The 13,433-nt window shown below is 37.8% G+C and overlaps 1 protein-coding gene across 4 annotated transcripts in view; it reads left to right on the forward strand.

Annotated features, from left to right (window-relative positions):
• Positions 1-13,433, forward strand: part of MTHFS (methenyltetrahydrofolate synthetase) — a 316,186-nt gene that overhangs the window by 185,842 nt on the left and 116,911 nt on the right. For all 4 annotated transcript variants that reach the window (XM_068559114.1, XM_068559126.1, XM_068559095.1 and 1 more), the window contains exon 4: positions 1,753-1,841. In XM_068559114.1, the coding sequence (XP_068415215.1) occupies positions 1,753-1,841 (89 nt within the window). The remainder of the gene's footprint in view (positions 1-1,752; positions 1,842-13,433) is intronic.

The following is a 13,433-nucleotide window of genomic DNA, read 5'->3' on the forward strand; positions in this document are numbered from 1 at the left end:
AGATTTCCAACAGTATGGATGTGCAGGTATAAGTCCTAAAGTTTCTGGGAAGGGGGAGATGTTAAGAGACTGTTTTCAGTGATCAGTTTCTAGGAGTTTAACAGAAGGAATGATTCTTAGTAGACGTAACTCATAGATCTCAGAGGTGGAGTCAAAGGACCATGTAAAAATGAGATTTGAAAGCAGGCAGACCAGGATGCCAAGCTAGTTTAATCATTTGGAAGTTCTGTGACCTTGAATGAGATACTTAATTTTGCAGAACTTCAGTTTCTCATTTATAAAATAAGAATAACCTACTTTGTGTTGTAAGAATTACACGAGCTAATGATTTATATGTGAATGACCTTTGCTCTGTTATAAACCATCCCAAAACCATGATTTGCTTCCTTATAATTTTATGGGTTGGCAATCTCGTCAGTTCTACTTCAGGTCTTGTCTGAAATCCCTCATGTGACTGTGTCATCTGATGGCTCAACTGGGGCTGGAGAGTCCAAGACGGCCTCAAGCACACGTCTGGCCATAGGTGTTGGCTGGTAGCTGGGATGGTTTGGTTTTCTTCCACATCCTCCAACAGGCTGGACTGAGTTTCTTCACAGCATGATGGTCTCAGGGTTCCAAGAGCAAAACCAGAAACTGCAAAACTTCTTCAGGACAAGATTCCAGACCTTGCATAATATCACTTCTGCCACATACTGTTGACCCAAACAAATCACAAGGCCAGTCCAGATTTAAGGAGAGGGATGTCTCATTGCAGAGCGGCTGGGAGCAAGGAAGGGGATTCACTAGGGCCATAATTATAATCGTTTCTCACACTTATTAACATGTGAATGTTCTCAGCCTTCCCCCTTCCTGCTACTTCCCCCTGTCCCAACTTAATAAAGATAATATTGTCTTTGTATTTCCGATTTCACCCATTCCCCTTCTTATAAGATGATTTCTGCCTTGCTTGTCTGACTCTCTGGGTGTCTGTGATTTAGTATCAGGAGAATGGTTAGAGATGGAGAATCAGATAAACAGGCAGAAAAGGGGAAGAAAAAGGAGAGACCAGAGCCTATCCCAGTGGTGGCGGGTTTTCAGTGCATTCTGTGCAGAAGTGGAGGGTGAGGCTGGGATAAGAGACTGTAGAACTGCAAAGGGTATATGAGAATAGAGAGGGGACAAAAGGGAATTTTAAGGAGTTTATTTCAAATGCAAGTAATGAACAGAACTATTTTAAAATTTCTTTTGACTACTGGATTGCATTTCTTTGAATGTGCCTTTGCCTGGAAATCGGGTTACACAGGGTCTTTGAGTTTATTTGGGTAAAATACGCAAACGCCTCTTCAGTACGTGAGACATAGTGGGTACTCAATAAATGATACATGCTATAACGATCATAGTTACTTCTGGCTGCCGCTTTCCTTTTTCTTAGGCTAAATATGATGGTTCTCTGTTCAGGTACTTCTTGTCTCCATTTTTCCCCAAGAGATATTACTTTTGCAAGACCCAAAGTAAAAATCTGGGGCACTGCTGCAAGACATTAAATTCAGGTATGGCATAAAGGAGTAATTCCACTTTCCCCCTTCTCCATGCATCATTTAAGGCCATAGATCCTGAGGAAACTGTCAGAAATACAAGCAGCACTAGCGGGGAGAAAATTCACAGGCATAGGTTTCTGGAACTGCAGAACCACACCGGTCTTGTTCTCATTGTCATGGGTATGTGAATTTCCAAGGTCCCTGATCTCATATTTTTCTGCATTTTTTTTTCCAGTGGGACCTTCCCTTTTATTTTTCTACTTTGACCATGATATTTCTAGTCATCTTGGGACCATGTAAGGTAGACTTGAAAATCTCCCAGAGGTAAGAATTTTCTCTTAATTTACAAATGAACATTTTAGTAGGAGTTTCTAATTTTATTTTCACTTTATCACCATATGAAATCATTTTATGTAAGTATTTATTCTCTCATTTATTTCCTTTTTTCAACTAGAATGTAAGCCCCATGAGGTTTTGGTCTTTATCTGTTTTGTTTACCATGGAATTGCCAGCATTTAAAAAAGTATCTGGTGCAATTGATATTTGTTGAGAGACTAATGGATTTTTCTTCTTAAAAAAATTTTTTTTTTACATGGGAGACTTCTGGTACTATAAGTATTGTCAGAACATAATGGGCTAGGTATCTCCTGAACTTCATAAATTTGGGAAACAGGGAAATAAGAGTCAAGCATTAAGGTCAATTCACAATAGACCAGAGCAAAAGGTGCAAAGTCGTCTTAAAAAGACACTGTTTTTAAGGCTCACAAGATTTGATATAACATGACTGAATGTACTAATATAGATTATAAATATGTCAGAAAAGAAGTTGGTCAGTGGTGGAAATGAACATTAAAAGATAGTGGAGAGGTGAACTTGAGCCATTTCCTCCTAAATAAGGGGGAGAAGCAATCCTGGTCATTGAACTTGAGTGTGGCATTCCCACCAAAGGGCTCTCCCTATTGTGAGAAATAGTCCTCAGGTTATCCCAACTGGATGCTGTGGAGGCCTTCACTCATTCACCCAATCTCAAGTTCCTGTTCACTGTGCCACCTTCTGATGGACCTGAACTTCCCACCCAGGTCTGCTTTCTGAAAGAAAGTGTGCTGGTCATAATTACCAAAGGTCTCTGGGCCCTACAACTGTTATACTTCTCTTTGTAACATAACTAATTGGAATTCTGGTGTTATACATCATTCTCATCATGTTGATTAATGGGAGTCCAGCCTGGAGAGTCAGACCTATTCTCCACAAACTGGTAGTTATTGTTCTGAGCCTGCACAGCCAAGGGTCAGACCTACATTTTGGGTTATTGACTATAATGAATGTCCCCCTGTGAAAGCTCCGAAGACACAGCCACCACCATCTCTTAGAGATACCATGGTTTTGTCATGGGTCCACTCCCCTTTAATCCAAACATATTTAGGAAGAACTGAAATGGTCTTTGTAACAAACATGTGGCATGAACACTGCCTGTCTGGAAAACCACATCCTTATTCTAATGAGGCCAATATTGCTCCAACCATTTCTAATCTTTTCTTTGAGAATGACCTTCAAGGCCACCTGTGATAATCTGTCTTTGTATTGAATATTTCATTTAAGTTCAATCACTGAGCCGTGACTTGTGCTAGGTCGAGTGCTAGTTACTGAAGGATATGATATGTAGCAAGAACGCCTCAGAGACATTAGGCCCAATGCCTACAATGAGAGCTCCCATCTTGGTTAACTACAAACTCACCTGACTTGATTTCAAATGATACTTTATTGATTCCAGAAGTTAAATCTGCAACCAAAGATCAAAATTTTTTCGCCATTTAAGACATTTTAATAAATCTACCTCAGTCTCAAAGGGCAATTTCTCTCTAATAAATTTATTTTTCCATAGTGGCAACATCATTAAAATAGGTTTTATAGCTTATCTTCATGTAGTAACTACTTTGGAGGGACATAATAATTCAGATATATAACTCTGGGTTCTTTGTTGAAGACGAAGCTTTCCTCAAAAGCCCTGTATGTATATTCATTCTTAACTCAGTTGTTGGACAGTTTTACTATGAACGTTAGCATTTTCCATTCCTAAGCATATTCTAGTTTTGCTTACACAGGTGAAAAGAGGTTGTTTATATTCTTAATCCTGCTTTTAATATTCATAAGTCATTTTAAAGTTTCTGAAGGGTGGTCATGGAGATAATACTTTTGAGAAGAATTTACCCAGCGGTTCTTAACTCTGGCTGTGCATTAAAATCACCTGGAGATGCTTTGAAATTACCTGGATAATTAAGTCAAAATCGCTGGTGGTAATATCCTCATACCATATCAACCTTATGAAGTTGGTGTATTGTTCCTATTTTTTTCAGATACTGGATCTCAGAGAGGTTAAGTAAATTGCCAAGGTCACACTCAGATCTGTGCTATTGCAACTCCATGTTCTCTGCACAATGTTGCCTCTTTCAATCCTTAATAGAGCAGTTTGACAGGGTAAAGTGCACATTTCCAGTGATTTTGAGGGGGTAGTAGAAAGATAAATTAGTAACCACCCATTGTTTGTAAGGTGACTCTTTAGATTGCTCCTTGCTAGGAAAAAGCATTGAGAGTTATTGTGGTGAATGACTGATTATTATGGATGAGCATAGGGAGGGGTGCCATGTAGAATGCTGGGTTAGTAAAGCTTTAGTTTCAGTTCAGGTGAATCATATCAAGAAAATATGAGTTTGTTAGTACGTCCAATAAAATGGCTGGGATGTAAAGAAATTTGATGTTGAATATTGCAGCTGCAAAAACAGAGGATTCAAATCCTGAAGAGGCACTTTTCTGCTGAGTCCTGATGCCTCTGATCCATTTTGCAGCAAGATGTCCCAGGTCTCCTGAGGACATGGACAGGCTCCTGGGCTCTGTGAGTGGGAATTTCAGGTGGGAAGTAGCAAGAGTTCTGGGTGGAGTCAGGTTGGAAATAGTCATCTGTGATGTAGTGAGAGGTGGAATGCATCTCCAGGTGTCCAGGGATGTTCCTTTAAAAGACAAATTTTGCCATAAATGGCATCTCATTTATTATAATTTTTAAATAGAATTTATTTTGATAAATACTGATAGCAATTTTTTCAAATAAAAAGACCATATCAATTATATGTTCCTGTTAACCTTGACTAACTGTCTGGGTTAGAGTACTATGTTTGTAGGTATAACATTTCCTGATAAACTAGTGAGTACCAAGGAAGCAGGTCTCATTCATTCATTTAAAAATGTGTTGTAGGCGAGGCAAACATCTACCTCTACCCATATTAGGTTTTCAGCTTAGATTCCTTAAAAAAAAGGCAGATTAATAAGAGAAAAACTGTTTATTAACTCGTGCAGCATACATGGGAGAAAACTGAATGAAGAGTAACTCAAAATAGTGGCTTAGAACTCTGGCTTATGTATCATCTTCAACAAAGAACAACGAGTTTGAAGAGAAATGACAGGACAAAGGAAAGAAGTTTTAGGCTTCAAAGGGCAGCAAACTTTGGAAGGTAATATATGGGAGGATACTAGTGCAGCTAGGTTTCTTTGCAGATTCTCCTGGTGCTGTCAGGAGTCTGTCTTCAGTAAAAGTAGGATTTATATCCAGCCTTTAGGCAGAAAAAGAGGAGGTTAGAGAGAGCTTTTCATAAGTTTACTGCTTCTTAATATGTTTACTGCCAGCTTAAAATAATTTTTATGTCAAAGAGACATATTTTGGGTGACATATTCTGGTTTCCTTTAGTGTTTTGAGTGTCTACTCTGATCCTACATTGTGCTAGGTGATGGGAAACAGTATTCCAATGACCTGGTCCTTATGCTCATAAACCAGTGAGGGAGACAGACAAATGACGAGTACTTGGGTGGGAGGGACTGGTGGGAAGGAGAATGGGTCAAGTATAGGTGCAAGTGCTTATGACTTTGGCAGCAGGAAGTTGAGGGAAGATGAGTTGCATTTTCTCTGATGGAGGAGGTGAGATGAGGCTAGTTGTCAAATGTGGTGGCAGAGTAGAAGGTCAGAGAAAGAACAAGGTTTGAAATAGCAGCTATGGAGAAGAAAGATAGGACAAAGGGAAGCATAACTTGACTTTCAACAATTTTTTTTCTCCTAGTGTTTTTGAGTCAGTAAAGATAAATAAAAGGAATTGAATTCTCTTTATTTTACCAAGAAATCAACAATAACCTTTACATCTGCTTCTGGAACTCTGTCCCTTGAAACCAAGGTCAAACTGAGAACATTGTACAATGTCTCATAAAAGCAAATGCTCTCAAATAACAGACATTGTATCACCTAAAGGCTTTTGGGTATAAGAACAGGACTGTCTTTTGGGGACACTTTAGTTCTTTAACAAAAAAAAAGGGAAATCAAACCTTTCACATTGGATGATGCACCTAATGAGTACCAGGTGCTCTCATCATTACAGCTGCTTTCTGAGACAGGTGTTACTATCTTCCCCTTTTACAGATGAGGAAACAGAGGCATAGAAGATTTACTCAAGACCAACTATTTTTTAAGGGACAGACCCAGGGTCTGAACTAAGTTCAAAATCTTTCCATGATAAAATATCCATTCAGTGTATTTGATATGGGGGGTGAGGGGAAATCCCTGGTTTCTATTCTTGTTCTCTCCATCCTGTAAACGTTTTCCTGTAGGTTTAATGAGACATTTTATGATTATATTTCTTTTTTTAAAAAATTATTTATTTTATTTATTTTTGGCTGAGTTGGGTCTTCGCTGCTGCGCGCGGGCCCTCTCTAGTTGTGGCGAGTGGGGGCCACTCCCCGCTGCAGCGTGCGGACCTCTCATTGCAGTGGCTTCTCTCGTTGTGGAGCACGGGCTCTAGGTGCATGGGCTTCTGTAGTTGTGGCACATGGTCTCGGCAGTTGTGGCTGGCGGGCTCCAGAGCACAGGCTCAGCAGTTGCGGTGCACAGGCCCAGCCGCTCTGTGGCGTATGGGATCTTCCCGGACCAGGGCTCGAACCTGTGTCCCCTGCATTGGCAGGCGGACTCCCAACCACTGCACCACCAGGGAAGCCCTATGATTATATTTCTCAACAGTTGATTAAGCATGGGTAGATCTGAATATGTTGATGTAAGCTGTTTAAGTCTTAAAAGATTTTCTTGGGAAATATCTCTTCAACTAAAAAAAAAAAGATGAAAAAAATGATATTGGGACAATTGGCTATCCATATGGAAGACAATCAAATTAGACCTCTAACTTGCGCCGTACATCAATACAAATTCCAGAAGAACTCAAGTGTTAAATGAATAAAGCCACACCATAAAAGTTATAGAAGAAAATGAAGGATTATTTATAACCTAGGGATGGAAAGGCCTTCCCACACAAGATGCAAATTCAGAAGCTGTGAAAGAAAAGATTGATAGACTTGATTACATGTATGAGGAGGTAATTACAGCATCGTTTATAATGGTGAAAAATTAGGAACAATCTAAAGATTCCTTAATAAGGAACTATTTAAATACATTATGGAACATTTACATTATGGAGGAGTAATGCAGCCTAGCAGTTAAATGCATGGCATTCTGATGCCAGACTGCCTGGGATTGAATCTCATCTGCACCACTTAACTAGCTATGTGTCATTGGGAAAATTACCTCACTCCCTCAATTTCCTCATCTATAAATTAAGCATAAGGATTTCCTTTATCTCACAGAGTTATTGTGAGAATTAAATGAATTAATAATGTAAAGCACTTTGAACAGATCCTTACACATAGTTACCTCTACCTAAGTACTAGCTACTTTATCACGGAGCACTTAAAAAAAATGAGGTGGACCAATGTGCAATGATTCAGTATCATCTCAAACTATTACGAAGAAAGCAGGACAATGTATAGAGTGTGGTTCCATTTCAATAAAAATATGTTCATACTTACATATGTGTGGATGAAAAGGAATAAAGAGAGAGACTATGGAATAAGGCGACCCACCAAATTATGAATTGTTGTTATGTCCAGGGAGGGCAGTAGGAGGGTTTGCAAAGGAACAGTCACATTTTATGCTTCGTAATTTCATATTACTTCAGTCTTTTACAAAGAGAATGAGGTTACACACTTTGTGTTAAGGGAAAAAGGAAGAAAGGAAAAAGGAAGAAGGGAGGGAGGGAGGGGAGATGTCTTTTAACTCTCTCTGCTGTCAATATAGGGTAAAACTGATAGCATAAAAGCACAAACACCCATGGCATGGGGCACTGCTCCCCTCTCCTCCTGATACAACTCCTACTCTTAGAAATGAACCATGGAGCATAGGACCTGGATGAAAGAGGGAATAAACTAGAAATGGGTAGGGCAAAACCTGTGGTCCAAATAATCTTTATGACTAATACAAAAATCAAATCTAGACAGCTCATACATAAACCCAGGCATTAATTCATATGGAATATTGAGTTACATTTTGAATAAATCAATTCTTTTTCTAAGACCATTAATGTTCTTCTTAAAACATCTTTCCAGATTTGTGCATGCTTTAAACAAGAAGAGGATCTTTCTCATAAGTTTCTAGGCTAGTTACACAAAATAAGATGTGTTGTGTGTGTGTGTTTAGTCACTCTGATAGATTGCCTTGGTTAGTAATTTTCTTCATACCTGCATAGAAGAGACATAATTTAGAGACACAAACTCATTAGACGGAAAGAACCCAGGATTGGGAGGCAGGAAACCTGACTAGTTAGCCCTTTTCCCAATTACGACAGTTATTTGTGTGTTCTTGAGCAAATCACGGAGTTCTTTAGCTGTAAAATGCAAAGATTAGATGAGTTCTTATATGATAAATTTGGTCCCTTCCAGTTTCAAAAATTCCAAGATTTGCCATGCATTTTTATTTTCAAAACAAAAACAAAGCAGTCACTCTTCAGAATTATTGCAATGAGAAACCATCTGCTTCTTATTAGGTTGTACATTAGGCTTAATTAATAAAAGTAGAGTATCAGTGTGGGAGGTGTTGGAGGTGATTATTTACAAGACTGTTCTTTCCCCAGTGAATGGTCCTGGCACTCTTGTCAAATATTAATAGACATATGGATGTATTTCTGGACTCTCAATTCTACTCTACTGATCTATATGCCTATCCTGTACCAGTTCCACACTCTTGATTACTGTTGCTTTGTAGTAAGTTTTGAAATTGAAATGTATGGGTTCTCCTACATTGTTCTTCTTTTTCAAAATTGTTCTGGCTATTCTGGGTTATTTGCAATTCCATAAGAAATTTAGAAAGAGCTTGTTAATTTACCTAAAGAAGTCAGCTGGGATTCTGACAGGAATTGCTTTGATACTGGAGATCAATTTGGTACCAGTGTTATATGGGATGCCTTTCCATTTCTTTGGATCTCCTTTAATTTCTTTCAACAATGTTTTCTTGTTTTAGAGTATAAGTTTTTCATTTCCTTTGTTAAATTTACTCCTAAGCATTTCATTCTACTTGATGCTATTGTAAATAGAGCTGCTTTCTTAAATTTATTTTTGGATTGTTCATTGCAAGTGTACAGAAATACAATTGATTTTTGTATATTGATCTGGTATACTGCAACTTTTCTGAATACATTTATTAGTTATAGCAGGGTTTTTTTGATTCTCTAGGATTTTCTTTTTTTTTTAATTAAAAAAATTATATATGTTACAAATATTTCTTCCCAATTTGTTCTCTCTCTCTCTCTCTATATATATATATATATATTTGTTGTTGTTGTTTATCTTTTGGTCATGCCACATGGCATGTGGGATCTTAGTTCCCCGACCAGGGATCGAACCCATGCCCCCTGCATTGGAAGCACGGAGTCTTAACCACTGGACCTCCAGGGAAGTCCCTCTAGGATTTTCTATATATCATATTATGTCATAGGCAAAAAAAATAGTTTTACTTCTTCTTTTCCAATCTGGATGCCCTTTCATTTCTTTTTTTTTTCTTTAATAACCCTTTCATTTCTTTTTCTTGCTTAATTGCCCTGACTAGAACATCCAGTACAAATGTTGAATACAAATGGTACGAGCAGACATCTTTGTCTTGTTCCAGATCTTACAGGGAAAGCATTCAGTCTTTCACCACTAAGTATGACGTTAGCTGTGGGTTTTTTACAGATGCCCTTCATACCTAAGTATTTCTTTTTTTCCCCTTCCTTCCTTCCCCCTTCCTTCCTTCCTTCCTTCCTTCCTTCCTTCCTTCCTTCCTTCCTTCCTTCCTTCCTTCCTTCCTTCCCTCTCCCTTCCTGCCTTCCTTTCTTTTTTTGGTGCTAATGTAAATGGTATTGTGTTTTTAATTTCAAATTCCAATTTTTCATTGTTGGTATACAGGAAAGCAATTGACATTCCCTCCAGCAATGTATTAGAATTCCAATTTCTAAACATTCCTCACCAAGATTTATTTCCTTGTATCCTATACTAACCTTATATCCTATATCCTTGCTATCATTGCTTATTAGTTCCAAGAGTTTTCTGTCAATTCTTTGGTATTTTCTACACAATCATGTTATATGTGAACAAGGAGTTTTGTTTCTTCTTTCCAATCTGTAAATATTTTATCTCCTTTTCCTGTCTTTTTCTTTAGCTACAACTTCCAGTATGATCTTGAATAGGAATGGTGATAGAGGACATCCTTGTCTTACTCCTGAATTTAGGGGAAAAGCATATAGTTTCTCACTAGAAAGAATATAGGTTTTCTGTAGATGTTCTTTATCAAATTGAGGAAGTCCCCCTCTGTTCCTCTTTTCCTCGTTTTCTGAGAGTTTAAAAAAAGTTTTTATCATGAATGGGTGTTGAATTTTGTCAAATGCTTTTCCTGCATCTCTTGATAAGATCATGTAACTTTTCTCCTCTAGCTTGTTGATGTGGTATATTACATTAATTGATTTTTGACTGTTGAACCAGCCTGACATACTTGGATTAAATTCCACTTGGTCATAGCTTATAATTATTTTTATATGTAACTGTTACTGAAAGTGGGGTCTGGCTGCTTGCTGCTCAAAAGCCAATAAAGAGGCAAGGTTGGTGGAAAGGAAAGTTTGCTTTATTTTGGATGCCGGCAGCTGGTGGGGCTTTAGGGGGAGGGCGGACTCCTGTCCAAAGGCCCACTCCCCCGCCCCCCTACTGACAATCAGTGAGCAAGAGCTTTTATAGGTGAAGGGAGGAGGCTACATGCAGAAACAGCACAGGCAGCTCTGACAGTCATCTTGAAATTGGTCCTGCGGTGGTCTGATCAGCATCATCTTGATTGTTTTAAGTACAATTAATCTTCAGTTCCAGGGTCGGTTTGTTCCCATTTCTTTGAGGCCAATTCTAGGAATTGTGGCAGCTTATGTCATGGCTACAGCCTGGTCATCATGTACTTAACTTCTTCCACCTGTTGGGGGTTTCAGTATCTACAAGACAGCTCACAGGATATGGCTCAGAATATTATCTATAGCCCTTGAAGAGGAACTGAAGTTCCTTGACTGGGCTTAATGACTAAACTATTATTATTTAGTCTTGTTGGACTGTTTTCTTTTGTTTCTGCATTTTCTAACTTCTCTGATTAAACTTATTCTTTGGCTAAAGTTTTTCCACAGACAAGAGGCAGGCTGAGGACATGGGGGGTAAGGACCATGGGGTCTTTCTCTGTTTCATTACTAGATTCAATTTGCTATTATTTTTGCATCAATGTTTATGAGAGATATCGGACTGCAGTTTTTCTTCCTTGTACTATCTTTGTCTAGTTTTGGTATTAGGGTAATGCTGGCTGCACAGAGTTAGGATGTGTCCCCTCCTCCTCTAGTTTCTGGAAGTGATTGTAGAGAAATGGTAACTTTTCTTCCTTAAATGTTTGGTAGTATTCGCCAGTGAAGCCATCTGGGCTGGTGCTTTCTATTTTGGAAATTTAACTTTTGATTCAACTTTAAAAATAGACATAGACCTGTTAATATAATCTATTTTCCTTGTGTGAGTTTTGGCAGTTTGTGTATTTCAAGGAATTGTTGCATTTCATCTATGCTATTAAAGTTGTTCATAAAGGTTAGTATTCCTTTATTATCCTTTTAGTGTCCCTGGAATCAGTAGTGATGGATCCCACTTTCATTTCTGATATTAATAATTTGTGTCTTCTTTCTTTTCAGCCTGACTAGAGGTTTATCAATGTTACCGATCTTTCAAAGAACCAGATTTTGGTTTTATTAATTTTCTCTATTGATTTCCAGTTTTGAATTCCATTGATTCCTGCTCTAATTTTTGATATTTGTTTTCTTCTGCTTGCTTTAGGCTCATATTGCTCTTCTTTCTATAGTCCTAGGGTGAAAACTCAGATGACTGATTTTAGATCTTTCTTCTTTTCCAGTGCATGCATTCAGTGTTATAAATTTCCCTCCAGGTACTGCTTTCAGTACATCATGCAAAGTTTTATAAGCTGCATTTTCATTTAGGTCAAAATATTTTTAGATTTTTCTCAAAACTTCTTCTTTGATTCATGTGTTACTTAGAAGTGCATTGTTTAGTCTCCAAAGCTGTGGTTGCAGGCTACTGGTTTTCAAGGGCACTGTGGAACTGGGATCAGGGAATAGGGAGGTTTGAGTTAAATGGGTAAGTTAAATGCCACAAAGTTTGTTATACTTACTGAAATCCAGCTCTTTTAAAAAAAAATAAATGAAAAAAATAAATGCTCTTTAGATTGTTGTGAGCTTCTGGTTAAAATCAGAGTTTGGAAAAAGCTGATTTAGGCAATTTTTGCCTGTGTTCTTGTTACTTTTATGGAGGAATGGAGGAGAGAATTTTCGAAGTCCTTAGTCTTACCATTATTTTCACCGATGTTCTTAACACCTTTTGATGTTCACATTTGTCCTCTATGTGTCTTCTTTGGTGATGTGTCTATTCATGTCTTTTGCCAATTTTTGAATTTAGTTGCGTATTTCCTTTTTGTCGAGTTTTCTTAAATAAACTTTACTTTGGGAAAAAACTTAGATTTACAAACAAGTTGCAGAAATAGTACAGAGAGTTGCCTGATAATCCTCACCCAGTTTCTCCTTTTGTTAACATATTTCATCACCTTGGTTTATTTGTCAAAACTTAAGAAATCAACATTAGTACATTATGATTAACTAAACTTCAGACTTTATTTAGATTTCTTATTGTTGAGTTTTGAGAGTTCTTTATGTACTTTGGATGGAAATCTTTTGTCAGATCGTAATTTGCAAATGTTTTCTCCCAGTCTGTAGCTTGTCCTTCTGTTCTCTTAACCATATTACATTTATTTTTAAAATGTCAGCAAAAAAATCTATTTGAGTGGTACCATTTTTGTTTTATTCTTGGCATTTCTCTTTGATGAACATAAATGTTTTAAATAAAATAACCAAAAACCATTATTCCAAAATATCATACTCAGTTTAACTTGAATTAAATGCCTTATGACAAAGTTTTGTTTTTGTTTTTCTGTTGCTTTTGACTTAAAGATTCCAAGTGTATTGATCTCCTTTTCAATGTAAAGACATACACCTTAAAATTCAGGCTGCAATTGTAGCACGCTAGTACTACCTGAAGGCCACATACATTTTATACTGATAAATAAACTTGGTTTTATACCTGAGATAACAAAGTCCAGTTTAATAATGACTGAGACATCACAACTAGGCTCTCAATGCATATAATTTACTCTTCTTTGCAAGTGTGGAGCTATTGATTGTTAATTATTCAGGCTTGGCAATCTTCTGCCTGCCCTACCATATTTGTGGACCCAAGTGTCATGTCACTGTTATAGTTCTATGTCTATCTTGGACCCAAAGAATAGGTATCAAGTGTGACAGAGGCTGAATAACTAAGGAGACCCTAGAAGCCTCCAGCCATGCACTTGGCTCTGCTGTCCTTCAGCCCTGACTGAGGCTGGCACGGGAACAAGTGTAGTTAACATCTTTTTCTCTGTCCCAGCTCCGCTGTGTCTTCAACTAGCGCCCT

The sequence above is a fragment of the Eschrichtius robustus genome, chromosome 1, assembly GCF_028021215.1.
Source record: "Eschrichtius robustus isolate mEscRob2 chromosome 1, mEscRob2.pri, whole genome shotgun sequence".
Lineage (NCBI taxonomy): Eukaryota > Metazoa > Chordata > Mammalia > Artiodactyla > Eschrichtiidae > Eschrichtius > Eschrichtius robustus.